The 24,095-nt window shown below is 36.6% G+C and overlaps 1 protein-coding gene and 1 long non-coding RNA gene across 2 annotated transcripts; one reads left to right on the top strand and one right to left on the bottom strand.

Annotated features, from left to right (window-relative positions):
* Window positions 1–10,475: 10,475 nt before the first annotated feature.
* On the top strand, window positions 10,476–10,985 carry LOC131597846 (pathogenesis-related protein 1-like). Its single transcript, XM_058870513.1, has one exon. The coding sequence runs from the start codon at window positions 10,476–10,478 to the stop codon at window positions 10,983–10,985; it is 510 nt and encodes a 169-aa protein (XP_058726496.1).
* A 12,243-nt stretch (window positions 10,986–23,228) lies between these two features.
* Window positions 23,229–23,849, bottom strand: LOC131624665 (uncharacterized). The gene is made up of 3 exons (XR_009290642.1): window positions 23,601–23,849; window positions 23,395–23,450; window positions 23,229–23,287 (listed from the first exon to the last, which is right to left on the bottom strand). It is a non-coding gene; the product is annotated as an uncharacterized LOC131624665 (long non-coding RNA).
* Between the last annotated feature and the right edge of the window lie 246 nt (window positions 23,850–24,095).

Below are 24,095 nucleotides of genomic sequence, written 5' to 3'. Positions count from 1 at the left end.
ACACAATGACTCTCTGCCTGTACCTTCTCTTGATGTCGAGTCGATGTTGAGTCATAGATCGCACGAGATCTATTTCCTTTCTGTCCTGAAGATCGTACGAGATCCTCTCCTGTTGTCCAGTCGATGTTGAGTCGTAGGTCGCACGAGATCTACTTTCCCTCCCTGTTTTGAAGATTGTACGAGATCTTTCCCTTTTGTCCCGAAGATCGCACGAGATCTTCTCCCGATGTTGAGTCATAGATCGCACGAGATCTTTTCCTCTCTGTCTAGAAGATCGTACGAGATCCTCTCCTGTTGTCGAGTCGATGTTGGGTCGTAGGTCGTACGAGATCTATTCCCTTTTGTCCCGAAGATCGTACGAGATTTTCTCCCGATGTTGAGTCATAGATCACACGAGATCTATTTCCTTTCTGTCCTGAAGATCGTACGAGATCCTCTCCTGTTGTCGAGTCGAGGTTGGGTCGTAGGTCGTACGAGATCTATTCCCTTTTGTCCCGAAGATCGTACGAGATTTTCTCCCGATGTTGAGTCATAGATCACACGAGATCTATTTCCTTTCAGTTCTGAAGATCGTACGAGGTCTTCTCCCGATGTTGAGTCGTAGGTCGCACGAGATCTATTTCTTTCAGTCATTGCCTCATATAACCATTCTCTTTGGAAACCTTGTATTGGCACCGCTACCACGTTACAAGCTATCACCATTCAACCATTACTCACCATAAACCTTTCCACCAGAAAAACAAAAAAAAATCTCTTTCCCCCAGCAGATGTCAAAACAAAAATGAAAAAATAAGAATAAATATCACCCCATCTTTTCAGGACAAATTTCTGGTACTTTGATATTTAATCTTCTTCTACCTCGAATGTTTGAAAGGCTAACGCCAATCTCACCTTCAGGTTTAAGACGATTAAATAGGGGCAGCTGTCATACCCCAAATTTGTGCTACCCTTATTTATATGGCTTGCCACTCATAAACATACATCCATTTAGGTCAAACCATTGCATGCATCCATATCATTGGTCCTTGATCAGGAAAAGAGACTTGAAGCCTAATATGGGGTGTCATCATCTCGTCCAAGATCTTTTGAAATCAGGGTTTTCTCATTCTCAACTCAAGACATTGGTTAGAGGAGACAAGCTTGTTGTTCATCTGGGCATCCTGAATTAGGGTTTCTTGACCAAAGTCAACCAGTTGACTTTTTGGTCAACATTTAATCAGGAGTGGATTCTGTGAGTGAGAAGCTCTCATACTGACTATGGGGATGTGTTTGTTTGACTGGATTTGACTGGAAATGATTTAATCGGGAATTTCATCAATAGTCGGAAAAATCAGAACAGTTGACTTTTAGGTCAAAATCAGAAGAATTATTCAAATATTGACTTTTGGTGGAAAATCGGTCAAGGAAAGTCGAAGAATGGATAAAATCGGGAGTTTGACAAAAAGTTTCCAAAAATAGAAAAATGACAAAAATAGAAAGTTTCAACACTTAGAAAATATTTTGGCATTTTAAATCTTGAGGAGCAGTGCACTTCAGCCCTGATTTACACGTGGCAAATGACATTTTTGAAGAAACTCCCAACATCAAAGTTGTTCCTCTCATGGAGGAGAACAACTTTGTAGTTGGACACTTTTTCATTTGAAGCTTGTATGAAGAGTTAAAGTTGTTTGAAGTTACTGAAAATCTATTAGAACCAAGTCACAATCCAAGTCACAAGCCAGGTCATGCCCAGGCATTTCAGCAAACACATGGCATGCTAAATCTCTAGCCATTTTCAGAGCTCTACAGAAGTGCCATGAATGCAAACTTGGTATGTATCTCTTCCTTGCCATCCCCCCTATCCATTGAAACAAAAATTGGGTCAATTGAACAAGTATTGAGTGAGATGCAAGCCTTCAAAGTAGTGCCCCAACACTGGTCAAATCCTGCAGGCAACCAAGGCAGATTTCTAGGTCATGCGCATGCATTTGCACAAACACATGGTGTGCCAAATTTCAATGCACTTTTCTTCCTCCACAAGTTCCCATATTGAACAAGCTCGATCCTAAAGCACTCTTGGCCATGTTCCCTATCCATTGGATCCAATCTCATCAATTTTGAGCACATATTGAGCTAGTAAGAGGCGTCCAAAGCCATGCACTTGAAGAGTGTGTATTGGCATTAGCATCTGGGCAGGAACTGAATCATGCGCGTGCAGCCATCATCCATTTGTGTACCACCACATTCCAAGCATTTTTGTCATCCATCCAGGTATTATTTCAAGGGAGTTTCAACATATTAATTCGTCACTTCCATCATTTCTTCACAAAGAACTTGAATTTGAGTCAAATGGAGGTCTAGAATGGGAGTTATGTGTGTGTAAAGCCACGGCCATGAACTATTTATCCCTGGCATACAATGTTTTCCATACAATGCAACAGTTCCATAAAGAGCCATGCACATGTTGATTGTCCAAAAGGTTCACTAAGAATTTGCCACAATTACACATAACTTGTGCACTAAGTGTTACCTCAAGCCCCACACCAAAAAATGCATATTATGGACCACTCTCCTCACCCTATATGGAGGACTATGCTCACTTTTCCTCACACACTTTTTCTTTCACTTTCAGCATACACACACACACACTCTCGTTTCTCACCTCATTCTCATTCTCTCTTCCCATCACTCTCCCTCCTCACCACCCTAACCACCTCCGTAACAACCTCCTCGCCACCCTAACTGCCTCCATAACAGAACTCTCCGGCCACCTTCAATCACCTCTAACCTCCCTCATCAGTCTCCAATCGTACTCATCAATCTACACTGTATCTTCTGCCGATCTACAGCCTCACATTCAACTCCAATCATCATCTTCATTGAGTTGCTTCCATCGCAGATCCCTCGTTATCTCTTCCTCCACCCTCAGAGTTCAACAAAGGATTGAAGCTTCGTCAAATCAATGGCGTGCGTCTGAACTCAAAGCCAAAGTGTTGGATCTACTCACTCTTCGTTCAAGATTCGTTAACAGGTAAGTGTTCATATCTTCTTTAGCCTCTTAATGCCGACATGTGCATCTGCAAATACCTAAGCTGGATTTGTTTGTATGTGTGTTTCGTCCATGGATTCTTGAGATTGATTTTATTATGAGCGTGGTTTACATGTTTAGATCTTATGCTTAGGCTCTCTGAATGCGTACGAGTTTAAACTTGAATCTGAAACGAGATTTAGTGAAGATCTTGAAGGTTAGGGCTTAGAGACATGGATCAGTTATGATGTTAGAGAGAAAATAAGATAAACCAGAGACCGGATCTGTGTTCAGTATAAAATCCCGAGCGGACTGATGGTGGAGTCTTGAATTTCTGGGCAAAAACGCATTTGACTCCGATGGAGAGTGGCCGGGGAAGACAGCCGGAGCCCTAGCTCCGGCGTCTCTGTTGGTTATGTTTTCGTTTCTGTCTGCTGACGTGGCACGTCGTGATTAGCTTATCTCCCATTTGTTTGGTTGATTTTTGTTTTATTGCAATGATTGGAAAGTGAAGTGTCATATCCTGAATGGCTAGGCCTGTGTTTTGTCCTCATCTCACTTAAAAAACTTAGTGACCAATTGATGTGAGGCCTTAACATCTTCATGTCACGCTGCATCTATTTTTCACATGCTGCCAAATAAATAATAATAAAATAAATGATGGCTAATAAGAGTGAAATAATGGAATAGAGAACAATGTATCGGGCCACACAAATCCTGGGTCTAGACTCTTTCTGGAAGTGTACCCCCACATTTGCTATTACACCACGTGCCATCTGGATCTGGGCCTAGCGCCAGTTGCTTCCTCCACCCCCACGAATTAGGCCCAGTTTTACTTGTGCATGATTTTAGTCCCTTTTCTAATTGCTGATGCACCCCCTGGTAGTATAGATCCAATTTTATTCTCAATTTTAGTTTTCTTTGTTTCATAAATTTTTTTCTCAAATAAAAATAATAAAAATTGATTTTTCATTTATCCTTTTTTTCTTGCCCATTAATTCAAAAAACGGTATAAAAAACATTTTTTAGATTTTAGAATAATATTTTGTTTTAATTGATTTTTAATAATTGTTTTCTTCGAGTGTTAATTGGCTAATAAACCATAAACAAAAAAATAGTTTTCTTTGATAATTCAAATAGTCTCACGTGAATAAAATGCATTTGCTTGTAAATAGTTTAGATGTAATTCTTTTCTTTTGTGAATATTTTCCATATATTGTGAAATACCAAAATAATTTCCTCCTCATTTTCCCTTAGAATAACTCATACAACATAGATTGGAAATTAGGGCTAGTTCCCTCTTTCCATTCTTTTTCTTTTACAAGATAAAACATGTAAAAATATTCAAATAAACTCCCATTAAAAAATACCAAGAGAACACTTAAAACACTAATAATCAAAGTGAAAATTCTTAAAAAGGGAATGGAAGCTTGGATCTCCCTTGCTTTAGCGAAACATTCGAGTGCCTGGATCTCCCTTGCTTTAGGGTCCCATTCAGGCGTAAGTTCCCAACTAATAAAAAATACAAACCAAAGAGTAACTCGAGTTTCCCTTGCTTTAGGGATTTCCTCGAAACGCTCAAAGTCTCTCTCTCATCTCCTTTCTAAAGGGCACCATTATCTCCACTCTATTGCATCCTAGGCGATCCCTTATGCAAGAGCGCGAGCGTTAACGCCGCCCAACTAAAAAACAAAAAAACAAACGAAACTATGGAGCCGAACTACGACGCTCTGATTCCTGAAAAGGATACGTAGGCATCAAGTCGCGGGGCTTGAACGAGCACATTTGTAAATAACCCTTCTTTTCCCCGTATTCCTTTTTGCATTCATTCGCATGTAGACATAGACATTAGACACACCCTTTAGATAGAAACAAACATAGGTGGATACCATCGAGTACGATGGGCGCGAGGGGTGCTAATACCTTACCCTTGCGTAACCGACTCCCGTACCTTGATTCTTTGGTCGCAAGACCTTGTTCCTTCCTTTGCTAGGTTTCCTGATATTCCTTTCCCTTATGGGAAAAATATATTGGTGGCGACTCTGTTCATTTTTCGCGAGCGTACGACAGCTGGCGACTCTGCTGGGGATAACCTAAGCAAGTCGATCCTAGCCTTTGTTTGTTTTATTTTTATTGGGTGTTTATTTGTTTTTATGTTATATCTTGTATATATGTTTGTATGTTTTATTTTCTGCTTGCATATCATGTCTATTTCTGCTTGCACATCATGCATCTGGACTATATTATGGGTCCCAGTGGGGGCCACATATTTTTCTGCTCATGTTGACAACGAGGTGTACCACCCTTCCTCTCATAGCCTTTCATAAATTCAAAAGCCAGCAAAATGTGGTGATGAATTTTCTGTTCTAGAAGAAAAGCAGCTTGGCATAGATTAATAATGTCAGGAAGAACTTTCCCCAACCTTGTAGTTAAAACTTTTGAGACAATTTTGTAGAAGGTGGTGCACATTGCAATTGGACGAAAATCCTTAACAGTTTTTGCATCATTGTTCTTTGGGATCAGAGTAACGCCAGTTCTATTGAATGGCTTATACAATCTGCAGTGATCAAAGAATTCCATAACTGCTTCTATAACATCTTCTTTTATAGTTCTCCAACTAGCCTTGAAGATCTTTGCCCCATAGCCAACACCTGGACTTTTGAGATCACCTATACCTTTTAAAGCATCCTCCACTTCCTTAATAGTAATTGGGCTCATAAGATAGCCTCTCTGCTCCATGGTTACTTGGTTACCTCTTCTCATGGTTCCTTTTGTAAGTTAATATTTATAACGTCGAAAAACATTTTTATTTGGAAAAGATAAATTGTTTCAGATTTTTTTTCTTTCTTGGAAATTGTATAAAGAACAACTACCATTAAAAAAAAAAACTTATATTTTATTTTCAATTGTTAATAAGCTTTTTTTATTTTAAAAATAATAATTTTAAATAGAATATAGTAATTATAAGAAACTATTTATTTAATTCATTATCTAATTTTTATTGTTTATATCAAAACTATTTTATAATTTAAAATACATTTTTAAAGATGAACTCAAAATCCTGTTCAAATCCTATCCTACCAGTTTCCACGTCATCTCTTAGTTAGGAAAGGAATTTCAACAGGATAAGTATGATAGGATAAGTTTTAGAATTAATTTTTCATAGTATGATATTTCACTTATTACTAAAATGAGATAAAATATGTTACTATTATCCTTATACTGGGCACCAAAAGAAACCTTAATATTATTAAAATTATAGTTTTGACACAAGTTTATTTGTGAGAATTTCTTCACCCACCTCCTAACCTTCTTGCCCACCCCTGGTGAATTTACAACATTACCCCTTGTTTCGGAAGTTCATTTCCGAAAAGGTACTTTTTTTTGGAAAAAAGGTGTTTTGATTTCGGAGATGCATCTCCGAAATAAAGTTACATTTTCAGAAAATGCGGTGTTTCGGAAGTTCATCTCCGAACTCACCCCCCGTGATGGAATTCGGAAATGAACCTCCGAATTTATGTCTGGACAGAAGAAAAATGAAAAACAACAACGATTCGCTTTATTTAATCGGGTGAAGATTACAACGATAATATTACTGAAAATTAAAGTTATATATTGTTAAACACGGGTAGGTGGGGATGAGTCAACATTTTGATAACGTCGTCCGCCGATCTTTGAAGTTTGGCGTCCAACTCGATCGGGCCTATCGAAGAAAATCGGTCAAACGTTGTCCACATAACCGCTAAATCTTCGTCGTTATTGATCTCCAAAGGTGTGAACTTAATGCCTCCCTCGTCGTTAAGCGATAGCGAGTGGTACTCGAGCTTGACAACCTTTCGATTCTCGGGATAGCGCAAAAGCGTGTTGAGCGATGGTATCAACTCCGCAAACGGCGTGTCGCGCGAGAAGCGAAATTGGAACGGCATCGGGTAGCCGGTTTCAAGTAGACGAATGCTAGGTGGGGGTAGGTTTGTGTCATTTGTGTTTTGTGGTGTGAAGAGGATGAAGAAGAGTGTGTGGTATTTATAGACTTATTGGAGCAGTGATGGCCCAACAAATCTTATCCTGCATCAGGGGACATTTCGGAAATGAACTTCCGAAAATTGGCTCCACACATACATATTTCGGAAGTTCATTTCCGAATTATGCAGAAACAGACTTAAATTTTACATTTTTTTGATTGCTTAGTGTGTTGTGTAAATTGAACAAATGAAATTGACATTAAACATAAATTAGAAAAAGATGACATAAAACATAGTTATATTATATATGTATTGAATCGGTCCGATTTTACATAATAAACAACAATACATACAAAAAATGATCGTTACAAACAAAAAACGATCCGGAACGAACTAAAATTTACCGAACCAATTGGGAGAATAGAATTTGGCCCTTATACCGGTGTTCCATAACCGTCTTGCTCCGACCGAACGATGTTTGAATTTCATTGTGTTGATTTTGGAGCATTTGGTTCACGGTGTCCCATCTGCGACACAAATCTCCCTTGCTATCACCCAACCACCTCTTGAAGACTGCATGTGCGGATTCAACTCGGTTAGTCGTGGTACAACCAAGATGTCTAACCCGATTTTCCAAGCGCACACGGCTTTTTCTCTAACATTGTCAAGAATGGTGGATTCGACGTAATGACAAAAAGTCTTTATGGAACCACACAAAGACCTAAAGTGTACCAATTTCTCGGTATAATCCTCTTCGGAGTATGCATCCAAAATTCCCCTCCATGCCGCCATTATCCTATCAACCACAACACCGGCTTTGACAACTTTACCATTTTCATCCGGCCTATCTTTTGTCCCAACCGCGGGTTTCAATTTGCTTCTCACGTTGCAAGTTATGTGATACCGACAAAGTAAAGCGGTAGATGTCTGAAAGACGTTATCGACCGCATTCATCAAAGCATTGTCCCGATCGGTGACAATGACTTTAGGCATAACATTTTGATCAACCAACAAAGACTTGCATATTCCCAAGGCCCATATAAAGTTTTCATCTTTTTCGCACTCCAAAAAAGCAAACCCGACCGAATAAGTCTTGTCCGTCGAGGTGACACCGACGATCTCTAGAAGAGGAAGCCTATACTTGTTTGTCTTGTATGTAGAATCCATGACAAGAACGGTTGGAAATGTGTTGAACAATTTGATACTTTCGGGATGAGTCCAAAAAATATCACGCATGGTAACTTTGTCCTCGGAGGTTCGGAAGCTTGAAACATAATTGTTATCGCCTAGAAGTTTCAAAAGTTGTTGCATTTCCGACCGAGGGCCCATATTTAAAACCTTGAGATTGTGCCGTTCATTATAAACTTGCTTGATATTTGAAACGCTATCTTGTTTCTTACGCTTCAAATCGGCAAGTATGTTGCAAGGCGCCACTTTGACTATCATTAGGTCCGATATCACTTTCCTCTCTTCGCGGTACAAACGACACGCCATTGGATGTCCGTGTAACTTGACATCCAAGGCATGATTATGAATTCCACAAATTACGGTTAACCGCCACAAACCATCAACCCTCCGAGTGGCACGCAACTTAAACGGACAACCGCACTTTCTCGATCCCGTGTCCTCGTGTTTTAGCACACGGTTTGATTGTACATAACTACCACCCCGTTCGTAATTCAAAACAACGAAAGATTTCCGCCTACTATTTCCGTTGGCCGACCTTAAAATAACAATTCCAAATCCCTGTTTGTTAGCTTCCTTCCGAACCCAATCAATCAATTGTTCGCGACTACCGAAGCTCCGATCATTTGTAAATTCTTGCCGAACATCAACCGCGTTGATCATAGGATTAACGTCGATAACCGGATCGCTATTAACGCTAACAATTACGGGAACTATTGCATCATCGACTTGCACAATGTTTTCCGGATGCACCATACCTAACAAATGAATAAATTAGCAAAATTGACCAAAACTGTTTTTTTAACTGCCAGGGCATATTTCGGAAGTTCATTTCCGAAATTTATTATGTGATATATTTCGAAAATGAACTTCCGAACCATATCAGTGTTCAGCATAAATTTGTTGAATCAATGTAGTGAAATAGGGGATGAAATGAGAGATGTTTACCTGAAATTGTTGCTTTCTATGCTCCCTTTAACGTGATCAACGGTTTGAAACTTGATTTTAGGGCGAAAAATTGATGGAGATTGATTGGGTTTTAGAAAGGGTTTTGAGAAGTTTTGGAGAAAAATGATGAAATAGTGAAGGAGGGAAATTTGTATATGCAACAACAGTTTCGGAAATGAAATTCCGAAAATATGCACGGATTTTGAATTTTTTTTGAGTTCGGAAATGCTTCTCCGAAAACATCCAAAATTTGGTGTTTTCGAAGATTCATTTCCGACGTTAAAAAAAATCAAAAAAAAAAAACTTCGGAGATTCATCTCCGAAGCAGGGGTAGATTTGGTTTTTCGCTGGGGGTGAACCCCATAGGGAGGTGGGTAAAGAAATTTTCTTATTTGTCTAGTTATTATCCATTTAAAGCAGACATTGACTATACATCATTTCATTTTTTTTACTGGTTAAAAACAATTCATTACATGTTTTTTGGTAAAATCTACAAGTATTTAAAAAATTACAATGAATACATGGTAAAACATTTAATTTGTTTTGAAAATTCAAACATTAATTTAATTTAAAGACAATTTAGGAATTTACATATAGTATAAAACATACATATTCCAAATATTAAATTAATGTATTTTTAGTATTTCTAATTCGAATATCATATTCCATATTCGAATAAAGCTTTAACTAATATTTAAATTTTCCTATATATAAAATTTATTTTGAATATACATATGGTATAAAACATACATATTCCAAATATTAAATTATTGTATATTTATTATGTATATTCTAATTCGAATTTCATATTCCATATTCGAATAACGTTTTAATTAATAATTGAATTTTCTTACCTATAATATTTATTTTAAATATACATAAGTGTCACCTAAAGAAGAATTCGGCTTAATTCATATATGTAGACGAGTAGATGAAATAATTAGACCGAGAGAATATAAACCTTAATAATCATAATTTTCTATTATTATATTGATATTAATAAAGAAGTTTATGTTAAACATTTAATTTGTTTTGAAAATTCAAACATTACTTTAATTTAAAGACAATTTATGAATTTACATATAGTATAAAATATATATATTCCAAATATTAAATGAATGTATATTTAGTATGTATATTAAAATTCAAATCTTATATTCCGTATTCGTATAAAGTTTTAATTAATATTTGAAATTTCCATTATATAACAATTATTTTGAGTACAATTGTACATAAAACCTTAATATTTATAATTTTCTATTATTTTATTCAATTTAAATAAAAAAGTTTATGTTTAAAAAATAATATAAAAACATCACTAGAGCTTCAACAATTTTCACCAAACATTTAGAATTTTTATATTGACAATCAAAATGGGTTCATTTTATGTATTGTGTATTTTAAGTTTAGTACTTATTATTTGTAGTAGTGAGGTTGCACATGGCCAAGACTCCGCAAACGATTACGTGAACGCCCACAACGCAGCAAGATCAGCAGTAGCACTTGACGGTTTCAGTATTCCAAGTATTCTTTGGAATGCCACTGCCGCTGAAGCTGCGCAGGACTATGTTAATCAACACAAAGACTGTAAGGTGAACGTCTCCGTTGGTCAGGGTGATATATTCCCTTTCGGAAAGAATATCGCAGTGAGCACGAAGGATATAAGTGGTGTGGAAGCAGTGAAATTGTGGGTGGATGAAAAACCAAATTATAATCACTTTGCAAACACTTGTCGCGGTGGAGAATGTCGTCATTATATCCAGGTGGTTTGGTCTAAATCACTAGAACTTGGATGTGCTAAAGTGACATGTGATAATGGAGGCACACTCGTTGCTTGCATTTATCAACCTCCTGCCATCGGTGGTAGTGAATCTCCATACTAAGGATTTTATTATTTACTCATCATCATTATTTATTTATAACTTATACTAAGTTGTGCGTTGTAATGTTTCCAAATAATAAAACAATGATCATGTGAACTCACGTTAATTTGTGGTATTTTTTAAAGTCAATTTCATAAATTAAAATTTAGTATTAGGTCAACAGAGGTATGAAGAAATTGAACAAACCTCGTTGAAGTTATGGGGACCCCGCACCTCATATCTCCAACATATACCTTAATCATCCATGTATTATTGGGATCCTACATCCCCACATGCACCACTTGTACCCTCATCATCCCATCATTTCACACATGAGGAGTCAGATGATCCTATTTTGCATATGATCATGAGCAGGAGGATGATTTGAAGGAGGAGAGTGTGGATGAGATGGAAGATGAATATTTAAAGATTGATGAAAGATGGGTTATTATGTCTGAAGGAGACTTGTAAGTTTCTTTTATATATTTTAAATATACATGTTACCACTTTTGTTGAGTAGGCTTGTTTTTTTTCTTAGACAACACTTGTATAAAGATTAGGAGTACTAGGGGTACTCCAACCCTTTACAAGAAGAAAAGAAAATTAGTTTAATGTTACAAACATCATACACATAATTGAGGGTTTTTTAACCACTCATAGAAGTTACAATTGATATTTCCTTTAGAAGCTGAAGCAATCCACTACCAAGAGTACCACTGTATCATATAAAATAACTCCTCATTATCCAACTTTGCATTGTTGAAGATTATGTCATTTCTCATCTTCCAAATACACCAGCAACTTGTTACCCATATAGTTGCAGCCCTTTTACTCTTCAATTTGTCCTTCAATTGATCAACCCAATTCAGCAAATTTCCACAACAGAGCAATACATTTGGCATTTGAGTATCAATCCACATTAACATTCTACTCTTTAATGGAGCTAACTTAGAACAGTGCAGAAATACATGTTATGAATCTTCAACCTGCAATTCACAGAACACACACAACTTGCTATTGGTGAACTATAATATTTCTTTTTTGAAGTTGTCTCCGTGTTGGTAATCTATCTCTTAGCAGCCTCCAATTGAAAATCTGAATTTTTAACGACACAACTGCTCCCCATATGATGGTCAAGCACTCTTTCAAACCAGCCATTGCCATTGTATCAACTTGTTGGTTTATCTTCGAATAATACGATTTCATAGTAAAGCAAATAGTGTTGTAGTGTAGCCATATGAAAACATCTTTGGCACAGTTGACAGGGCTAATACCAACCAAACAGACTTTCAATTCCCCATATTCCCTTGAAGCTTCTCTCCCCAAAACTTCTGCACCTCTAACCAGGATCCAGTCCCGCGCTTCTCAATTCCACTTTTCGTAGTTATATACAAAATCTTCTTTGAATAGAACTTCCTTATATAGACAGGGAAATTGGGCAGCCAAAGTACCTGTCCCAATCCATTGATTCTTCCAAAACATAATGTTTTTACCACCTCCTTGTCTAGATGTGATTTTCTTTACGAATCATTCTTCCTCTTCACACAACTCCATGATATCCCTCCATCACAATGACTCCTTATAATTTGAAATAGATTTATCACAACCCCACATTTTGTTTCTCACATTCCCATACCTACCTTCCAACACATCTCTCCATATAGCATTTTCCTCAGTCAAATTTCTCCATGGCCACTTGGACAATAATGTTTTGTTATATCTTCCTATATGTTTAATACCTAAACCTCATTCTTCTTTTGATTTGCATACTGTTGCGGGGAAAAATCGAGGTCTTTTCGGGATGAGACACTTGATGCCTTCTTTGGGCTCGAGTGCTCAAGGAAAATGATTTTTCTTTTGTTTTTTTTCACGACCAAACTTTTTATTGTTTCCAAAGTAGGAAAAGGAAGAAATTTGCAATAACCTTAAAAGCAATGCAAATCCCAAAACTAAAAGCAATGCAAAAGTGGGGGGGGGGGGGGGGGGGGGGGGGGGGGGGGGGGGGGGAGATTCCGGGTAAGAGGGTTGGTTATACGAAGGGAAGGTATTAGCACCCAACGTATCTATAGTACTCTATAGGTTTCTTTATTATGTTTGTTTCATTCTATGTTATGGTGGGGGTTCTGTTGTGAGATAGGTGGGACCTAAGGTGTTTGTTTGATTATGCTCGCAAAGATCATCGCAATCTTTTGCATACATATCCCTTAGAGGGAATCAGAGCATCTGTAGCTCGGGGTCTACGGGTGCTAAGGTTTGAGTGGGTTGAGGGAGAAGTTTTGCTCGCCAAGAATACGACCTTGTGCCTACGTATTCTCAAAGGGATATTGAGAAAGTAAGAGAAATCGTAGTTCCCACTTATGCTAGTGGAAGCAAAAGATAAGATACAAATTTCATCTAAATGCTCGATGTATCTAATCTATATCATCACATACATCTGTTTGTTTTTTGTTTGAAAATATTTTCATTATAAGCCCTGGGTTGTGCCACTTATGGTGCTTAGACTGATAAAGATGTTTTTGTTTAGCCAGGCTTGTGGCAAAAACTTTCAATGAAGTCAGCCTTGTGACAAAAAATTTTGATTAATCAGCCAGCCTTGTGGCAAATGTTTCGACGAAGCCAACCTTGTGGCAAAAACTTTGATTAATCAGCCAGCCTGGTGGCAAAGGTTTTGATTGATTAGCCAGCCTTGTGGCAAAAAATTTGAGTTTTAATTGTTTGTGATGATATAGAAGAGATACTCCTATCATAGAGATGAAAAATGTCTAATCTCCTAGGGTGTTTGTTTTGGATATTGGGGATGCTTATAAGAAGCCCGTGGGTCCTTGTACGAAGCCCAAGAGGAGGCTATCAGAGGGTCCTTGTATTGTAAGCCAAAGAGGAGGCTATGGGAGGGACAATCGAGGGTCATTGCATTGTAAGCCCAAGAGGAGGCTATGGGAGGGACAAGTCGTTTGTACAAAGCCCAAGAGGAGGCTATGGGAGGGACAAATCGTTTGTACAAAGCCCAAGAGGAGGCATGGTATAGTTGGTTTGAGCTCTTAGAGCGATTTCACCGGGAAACCATACTCTATGTCCTAACCTAAACTAGGGAGATTCTTTGCACGAAGCCCAATAGGAGGCTATGGGGAACCTAGTGTTGTACTAAGTTGAACAAGTATATATAACATTAACAAACACATGAACAAGTATGAACAAACATGGACAAACATGAACAAGTACGGACAATTATATATATATATATATATATATATATATGTCAAGGTGTGTGTATACAATGGAGTTTATGAAGGAAATATACCTGTAAGCATGATCTGTTTGTATACACAGGGCTCGGGACTTCTACTCGGGGAGAGGCCCATTGATTTTATTCAAAGCTATGTAAACAAATATTTACAAAGGAGGTTGGGACTTATACCTATATGGAGGCCCATGTTATATTTTATAAAACATGGTTGATTGCTTTGTTAAAAAGAGCGCGAGGTTTCGTCGTTTTGAAAAAACTGTTTGAAAGTTTTGTTTTGAAAGAAGTTTTCTATTTAAAGAAAAAAACTGTACAAAGAAAAGGAAAGGGACTTACACTCTCTAATATTTGAGAGGCCCAATTGTTTTGAAAATCAATTGATCGATTCAAAAGGATTTGATCAAGAGTTTTCTGAAAGAGAAAACCTAGAAAAAGATTTGTTTTTTATTAAATTTATGTAAATAAATGGATAAATATTAACAAAGAGGTTTGGGGCTTACACCTTAAGGGATGCCAATGGTATTCTTGAAGAAACCCCTAATTTTGATCTTGTTATTCGAGGGTTTAAATCAATTTGATCGAAGTATAAAAAGATAGGTATATTTATACAATGAGAAACCTAAATTTATACAAAGGTATGGGACTTATACCATAAGGGATGCCCAACGAGTTTTGAAAATGACTTGATCAATCAAAAAGATTTAATCAAGAGTTTTTGAAAAGAAAACCAAAAAGAAATGGTTTTGTTTGTTTTGAAAAACGGCGATCGTTTGTTTTAAAACGGTTTGGAATTTTGAAAGGGTCTACTTAATTAAGATAGAAACAAAGATTACACTTAATTAATACCTAAATGATTAGGGTTTGATCATAAAATATTCACAAGTGATCAATTTTAAAAAATCAAATGAAAAACAATATTTAGAGTATTAAAAAAACACTTAAAAACATGTCATTTTAAACCTAATAAAAAATGTATTAAATAAATATTTTTTTGTGATTTTTTTGAATATTCATAAAATATATGTGTTAAATAAGAAGTGTACAAAAAATGAAGTGAAAATGAGTTAATTTGATTGGTTAATTAATTAGATGAAGTTGTGTAAAAAATGAAAGAAAAATAGTGATAAAAAATAAGGTTTGTCTTCACAAGGACTTGAACCCACGCCCTTATGTTCATCATTCAAAAACATAACCAACTGGACCACGCGCGTGGTCTAATAAACAAAGGCATTGAAAAGATTACATTTTGAACCAATTTCCTAAGTTCAGAACCAAAAATATGGCGCCAAGAACATGAATCCTTTTTGAATTTGAAAATTCTCAAAACTGAATTGTTTGGATCAAGTGAATAGTCTATCCTGCTCGATTTTTCACAAGGAACATGATGGTACCATTTAATTTCATTTATTTTTGCTCTAAGATCATTGATTTTCTGATGAACACGAAGAACTCTAATTCTATGATTCAATCTGAAATCGTGTATGTGCAAGTTATAATGCAATTGATTGAGGGTTAATGATCCATATGTGTGCAGAAACAAGATGGCAAACAAGTTTTTCATTTATGATGCATGTATGATGGATTTTGAAGTTCAAGAGAGCTTACCTTAAAAATGGAAAAACTGAGAATCGAATCCTTGGTTGGAGGTGTTACTGTTAGAACAAGATTTTTTCTGCTCAATATTCTTAGTTTTGATGATAACAAGGATATGAATTTTGTATAAGATAATGTGGTACTCTAATACACTGCAATTTCCCTTTCAGGAAATATATAAAGACATCAGAAGATGGTCTAGTAAGACATCAAAAGATGGTCAAGCAGAATCAGAATATGGGTCTATGGAAGCATCAGAAGAACTAGAGATCAGAAGCAGAAGCACTGAAGTTCTCATGGTATCACGCTCAGAAGCACTTCAAGGTCAGAAGACAAGAAGATGCTCTGCACCAAGCTGTTTGACTATGATGATATTCAAACGTTGTATACACAAACATCAGATTAGAAGCAAGTACAAGATGGCAGGCTACGATGACTGACAAAAGGAACGTTAGAAGCTATTAAAGGCAACGTCAGTAGACACAGCATAAATAAGGCTCGAGGTAGTTGACAAAAGAGTGAAACATTAAATGCAATGCTGTACGGATTACGCAAAGCATTAAATGCTCCCAACGGTCATCTTCTCAAGTGACTATATATGTGAAGTTCTGATGAGAAGCAAGGTTACGAATTCTGAGGAACTCTATACAAACTTGCTGAAACGATGTTCAAATCAAAGCTCACATACTTCATCTTCATCAAAGATCACTACATTGTTGTTATAATATATTAGTGAGATTAAGCTTAAACTTTAAGAGAAATATCACTGTTGTGATTATAGCTTTTCAGAAGCATTGTAATACTCTTAGAATTGATTACATTAATTTGTAAGTAACTAGAGTGATCAGGTTTGATCAGGAAACTCTAGGAACTCTTAGCTTGTGTCTAAGCAGTTGTAACTAGAGTGATCACGTGGTGGTCAGGATACTCTAGAAAGTCTTAGCTTGTGTCTAAGCAGTTGTTCCTAGAGTGATCAGGTTGTGATCAGGAGACTCTAGAAGACTTAGTCGTGGGCTAAGTGGATAACCATTGTAATTTGTTGAGATTAGTGGATTAAATCCTCGGTTGAGGTAAATCACCTTGTCAGGGGTGGACTGGAGTAGTTTAGTTAACAACGAACCAGGATAAAAATAACTGTGCAATTTGTTTTTATCGTTCAAGTTTTTAGACTACACTTATTCAAACCCCCCTTTCTAAGTGTTTTTCTATCCTTCAATTGGCATCAGAGCGCCGGTTCTAAGATGCAAGCACTTAACCGTGTCTAGAAAAGATTCAGGAAGAGAAAAACGCTTCAGTAAAAGATGGCTGGTAAAGAACTTACATCTACATCTGGCCCTACTGAGCAACATAATGGAAATAGTAACAATGGTTATACTAGACCACCAATATTTGATGGTGAAAACTTTGAATATTGGAAAGACAAACTTGAAAGTTACTTTCTTGGTCTTGATGGTGACTTATGGGATCTCCTGATGGATGGTTACAAACATCCAGTTAAAGCCAGTGGCGTAAAGCTTACAAGACAAGAAATGGATGATGATCAGAAGAAGCATTTCAAGAATCATCATAAATGTAGGACTGTTTTGCTGAATGCTATCTCTCATGCTGAGTATGAGAAGATATCTAACAGGGAAATGGCCTATGATATATATGAGTCATTGAAAATGACCCATGAGAGAAATGCTCAAGTCAAGGAGACTAAAGCTCTTGCTCTAATCCAGAGATATGAAGCCTTTAGAATGGAGGATGATGAAAACATTGAGAAGATGTTCTCAAGATTTCAAACGCTAACTGTTGGATTGAGAGTTCTGGATAAAGGCTACACCAAGGCAGATCATGTAAAGAAGATCATCAGAAGCTTACCCATAATATGGGGTCCAATGGTAACAGCATTCAAGATTGCAAAGAATCTGAATGAAGTTTCTTTGGAAGAGCTTATCAGTGCCTTGAGAAGCCATGAAATAGAGCTGGATGCAAACGAGCCTCAGAAGAAAGGTAAGTCTATTGCATTAAAATCTAATGTTAAAAAATGCACTAACGCTTTTCAGGCTAAAGAAGAAGATTCTGAAGAATCAGAATCAGAAGAAGAATATGAACTGTCAATGATCTCCAGAAGGGTAAACCAACTCTGGAAGAGCAAGCAAAGGAAGTTCAAAGGCTTCTGAAGTTCAAAGAGATCTAAACAAGGAGAATCTTCTGGTGACAGAAGATCTGACAAGAAGAAGGTTGTCTGCTTTGAGTGCAATGAGCCTGGACACTTCAAGAATGAATGTCCAAAACTTCAGAAGGAGAATCCCAAGAAGAAGTTTCATAAGAAGAAAGGTCTTATGGCAACATGGGATGATTCTGAATCAGAATCAGAATCAGACTCTGAAGGAGAGCAAGCCAACTTTGCGCTGATGCCTACAGAAGATGATGGATCAGAATCTACATCAGAATCAGATTCTGAAGAGGTATTTTCTGAACTATCTAGAGAAGAGTTAGTTTCCAGCTTATCAGAACTTCTGGAACTCAAAGCTCATCTTAGTATCAAATACAAAAAGCTGAGAAAGCAATTTGAATTTGAAACTAAGAAGCTGGAACTGGAAAATTATGAACTGAAGGAAAAAGTTTTAAAATTATCCAAAGATAGTGGATCTCCTTCTAAATCAGAAAAATCCATTCCTAGCATGAATCATATTATGAAAGAATATGACTTGAGCTTCAGGAAGTTTCTATCTAGAAGTATTGGCAGAAGCCAACTTGCTTCTATGATATATGTTGTATCTGGAAACAATAGAGTCAGCATTGGTTATGAGGGTGAAATCCCATACAAGCTTGAATCTACGGATGATATGAAAATATCATACAAGCCTCTGTATAACCAATTTAAATTTGGCCACTCCCATGATATTAGGCACACATCACATGCTCAAAGCTTTCACATGACACACACTAAGAAGCATGTGACACAACCTAAGAAATATCATGGAACTCAGAACAAAAATTATCATGTTGTTCCTCCTATGTCTTATAATGCTAAACCCAAGTTCAATCAGAACTTAAGGAGAACTAACAAGAAAGGACCCAAGAAAATGTGGGTACCTAAGGAAAAGATTATTCCTATTGCAGATATCCCTGGCTGCAAAGAATGCAAAGCACAACATGTCATGGTACCTGGACTCAGGATGCTCTCGACACATGACAGGAAGAAGGTCTATGTTCAAAGACCTGGTGCTTAAATCTGCTGGAGAAGTTAAGTTTGGAGGAGATCAGAAGGGAAATATTATTGGCTCTGGAACCATCTGTATGGGTAACTCTCCTTCCATATCTAATGATCTTCTAGTAGATGGATTAGCTCATAACTTGTTGTCCATAAGTCAATTAAGTGACAATGGTTATGACATAATCTTTAATCAAAAATCTTGCAAGGCTGTAAGTCAGAAGGATGGCTCAATCCTATTTACAGGCAAGAGAAAAAATAACATTTATAAGACAGATCTTCAAGATCTTAAGGATCAGAAGGTAAATTGTCTTATGTCTGTTTCTGAAGAGTAGTGGGTCTGGCACAGAAGATTAGGACATGCTAGTTTGAGTAAGATTTCCCAGATTAATAAACTAAATCTTGTCAGAGGACTCCCTAATCTGAAATTCAAATCAGATGCTCTTTGTGAAGCATGTCAGAAGGGCAAGTTTTCCAAACTTGCATTCAAGTCTAAGAATGTTGTTTCTTCCTCAAGGCCGTTAGAACTCTTGCACATTGATGTGTTTGGCCCAGTCAAAACAGCATCTGTCTGAGGGAAGAAATATGGATTAGTCATCGTAGATGATTATAGCCGCTGGACATGGGTAAAGTTCTTAAGACACAAGGATGAGTCTCATTCAGTGTTCTTTGAATTCTGCACTCAGATCCAATCTGAGAAGGAGTGCAAAATCATTAAGGTCAGAAGTGATCATGGTGGCGAATTTGAGAATAGATTCTTTGAGGAGTTCTTCAAAGAAAATGGTATTGCCCATGATTTCTCTTTTCCTAGAACTCCACAACAAAATGGAGTTGTAGAAAGAAAGAATAGGACTCTGCAAGAAATGGCCAGAACCATGATCAATGAAACTAATATGGCTAAGCATTTCTGGGCAGAAGCAATAAACACTGCATGTTATATTCAGAATAGAATCTCTATAAGACCTATTCTAAATAAGACTCCTTATGAATTGTGGAAGAACAGAAAACCCAACATTTCATATTTTCATCCTTTTGGATGTGTCTGTTTTATTCTGAATACTAAAGATCATCTTGGTAAGTTTGATTCTAAAGCACAAAAGTGTTTCCTTCTTGGATATTCTGAACGCTCTAAAGGCTACAGAGTATACAACACTGAAACATTGATTGTAGAAGAATCAATCAATATCAGGTTTGATGATAAGCTTGGTTTTGAAAAACCAAAGCAGCTTGAGAATTTTGCAGATATAGATATTGACATATCAGAAGCTGTAGAACCAAGAAGCAAAGTTGCAGAAGCTGGAAGTCTCAGAAGCAATGGATCAGAAGATCAAGTTGCTGCTTCTTTAGAGGATCTCAGTATCTCTGAAGAGCCAACAGTCAGAAGATCACCCAGACTTGCATCAACTCATTCAGAAGATGTGATCCTTGGAAAGAAAGATGATCCCATCAGAACAAGGGCATTCCTTAAGAACAATGTAGACTGTCAATTAGGTCTTGTTTCTTTAATCGAGACAACTTCTGTTGATCAAGCTCTAGAAGATCCAGACTGGATAATTTCCATGCAAGAAGAATTAAATCAGTTTACAAGGAATGATGTATGGGACTTGGTTTCTAGACCAAAAGGATTCAACATCATCGGCACTAAGTGGGTATTCAGAAACAAGCTAGGCGAGAAGGGAGAAGTGGTAAGAAACAAAGTCAGACTGGTTGCTCAGGGTTATAGTCAGCAAGAAGGGATTGACTACACAGAAACCTTTGCACCAGTGGCCAAGTTAGAATCTATTTGTCTATTAATTTCTTTTGCCACTCAACATAACATCACTCTTTATCATATGGATGTCATGAGTGCCTTCTTAAATGGTTATATAGATGAAGAAGTCTATGTCCATCAACCTCCTGGTTTTGAAGACCCCAAGTCTCCAAATCATGTTTTTAAATTAAAGAAATAATTATACGGATTGAAGCAAGATCCTAGAGCTTGGTATAAACGTTTAAGTTCTTTCCTTCTGGAAAATGGTTTCACTAGAGGAAAAGTGGACACTACTCTCTTTTGTAAAACCTTTAAAAAGGATATTTTAATTTGTCAAATATATGTTGATGATATAATCTTTGGAACATCTAATGCTACACTTGGAAAGGAGTTTGCTGAGTCTATGCAGGCTGAATTTGAAATGAGTATGATGGGAGAACTCAAGTATTTCCTTGGAATTCAAATCAACCAAACTTCTGATGGAACCTATGTTCATCAAACGAAGTATGTGAAAGAACTTCTGAAGAAGTTTAATCTTTCTGAAAGCAAAGAAGCCAAAACTCCTATGCATCCAACATGTGTTCTAGGTAAGGATGAGGTAAGTAAAAAGGTAGATCAGAAGTTGTATAGAGGTATGATTGGATCTCTTCTATACTTAACTGCTTCTAGACCTGACATTCTATTCAGTGTTTGCTTGTGTGCTAGATTCTAATCAGATCCGAGAGAATCTCATTTAACTGCTGTTAAGAGAATTCTGAGGTATCTGAAAGGTACTACTAATGTTGGTTTAGTCTACAGAAGATCCAAAGAATACAACTTAGTAGGATTTTATGATGCTGACTATGCTGGAGATAGAATTGAAAGGAAGAGCACTTCTGGAAGTTGTCAATTTCTTGGAAGTCATCTGATCTCATGGTACAGCAAGAAGCAAGCTATTATTGCCCTCTCAACAACAGAAGCAGAATATGTTGCTGCTGCTGGTTGTAGCACACAAATGCTCTGGATGAGAAGTCAGCTAGAAGATTATCAGATATATGAGAGTAACATTCCTATTTTCTGTGATAATACTTCTGCTATATGTTTATCAAAGAATCCTATTTCATAAGGGACTATGTTCAGAAGGGTGTTATATCTTTAAACTTTGTGGTTACAGACCATCAATGGGCTGATATCTTTACAAAACCCCTTGCTGATATCTTTTCAAAATCATCCATAAGGATTTCTTCAAGGTTTGCAAAAAAAGAGAAGACATTATTCATTTTGAGTTCATTTTGAAAGAATTGCTTCAAGTATGGTTCTAAGACCATGAATTCAAGAATTTCAAGTTCAATATTATTTTAAAGATCCATGATGGCAAGAACATGTTTCAAGGCCTAAAATTCAAAGGATTTCCTATCATTTTCCATTCCAAAGGAATTCAAATTCCATTCAAGATCATTCAAAAATAATAATTTCACTCAAGAATATTTGAATTTCATGGTTGAATAATAATCTCATTCAAGGATTCTAAGAGAAATTCAAGCATTTACAAATGGAGTTCTTTACATGAAAAAGTTCCAATTTTCAAATGAAATACAAATGGACTTTATTTAAAATTCAAGAATTACATCATTTCAAAATTCCATTCATACAAAGTTGGAATTACAAGGGAAAGAAAAATAAAACTTCAAAGGCTTTCTTGAATTCTTCAATCTTCAAAGTCTTCATTCTTCAAAATCAAATTTCTTCATGCTTTCATCAAGAATGCTCATGTCACATGAAAAAGAAACAAAAAGGGGTGAGATTAGCAAAAGTTCAACAAAATATTCAAAAGCCCAAATCAAGACAAAAAGGGGGTGTATTTAGCAAAAGAAATAATTCAAAAAAAAGAGATAATTCAAGACAAAAGGAATCAAAGATATTTCATGTCCACTTGCAAGAGAAATATCTCATAAAGAATATTCTTATTCTTTTTCTTATCTTGCAATGATTGAAACTTGCCAATCAAGTTTACCAAATGCCAAACACACCCTTAACTTTTCCTATAAATAGAAGGCCTCACTTCATTGCAAATCACACCAAAGCTACTATACTACTAGCTTTCTCACTTCTTTCTCTTCTCTTATAGTTTCCATGTTTCTTTGTAAGAAGGAGAAATTCTTCAAACCAAAGAAAATTACTTGGAAAAAATAAGAGTTTCTAGTTACAAAGAGAGTGAAGAAGAAATTCTTCATACCTTGGTGGAGAGTTCCAACTTGAAGTCCATCTTCAAGTCTTGAAGCAAGTCCAAAGAGAGGTGTTAAGGCATCACCTTCATCAAAAGCCTACAACAAGAAGCAAAGCTGTTAAGCAAAGTTGTTAGAAGAAATCAATTGGCAGCAAGCTCATCAAAAGCCTACAACAAGAAGCAAAGCTGTTAAGCAAAGGTGTTAGAAGAAATCAATTGGCTGCAAGCAGTAGCGGTTAAAGTCATACCCTCAACAATAAACCGGAGAACACCTCCTCGCCGTAGGTAAGTTAATTTCACTCTTACCCTCAATATTGTTGTTGCTATTTCTCTGTTAAAACAAAATTTCCAGAAAAGTAGAGAAAGCATGTGTTAGTATCATAAAAGAGAATTGTGTCATGAAGAACAAAATTGAGTAAAGTACATTTGGGTCTCTACCTCTGTTCGTGAAACAAATCGGGCCACTGAAAAAAACTTGAAGGCTGTTATTGTTGCTGCAAGTAAAAAAAAGCAGAGACAGCAACAACAAATCACAGTGCAGATTCGAAATTAAAGCTTCAGCATCACTTCAATTCCAAAATTCAGCAACTTTAACAACATCAATTGCAACAAGTTCATAAACAGAAAACAGAATTGATACATACCACAATGATAACCGGAAAAAACCTCGTTGCCGTAGGTAAGTCATCTACACTCTCGGTCTTAAAATTATTGTTGTTGTGAACTTTAGCTTTCCTGTAAACATAAAAATCACCAGAAACGCACAAAGCATGAATTATTATTGCTATAACCGAAAACGCAGAGAAAATCATTTTAAAATTTTCTCTGTAAATCACCAGAAAATCAACTTCAACATTTCAACAGATTCATCATAAAAATCGCACAGAACCATGTGTAATTTTTCTTATCTTTAGGTTCGTATGTTTGATTAATCATAAAAATCGCACAGAAGCATGATTTTGAGAGAGAACTCGCGAGAGAAAGAGAGAACCGTGAGTTTCCTTGCTGTTTAACCGAGAGAGAAACTGAGTGAGAGAGACAATGAATTGTTTTTGTTCACCAAGTAAACTCGCGAGAGGGATAGAGAAATTGAAAGAGAGGTTTTTTCTGTTGTTGTTGTTTTTGTTTCAGCAAGCGGA

This window comes from Vicia villosa, linkage group LG1 (genome assembly GCF_029867415.1).
Source record: "Vicia villosa cultivar HV-30 ecotype Madison, WI linkage group LG1, Vvil1.0, whole genome shotgun sequence".
NCBI lineage: Eukaryota > Viridiplantae > Streptophyta > Magnoliopsida > Fabales > Fabaceae > Vicia > Vicia villosa.
The sequence above is the reverse complement of the archived record's forward strand: the minus strand, read 5'-3'. Positions and strand labels throughout refer to the sequence as shown.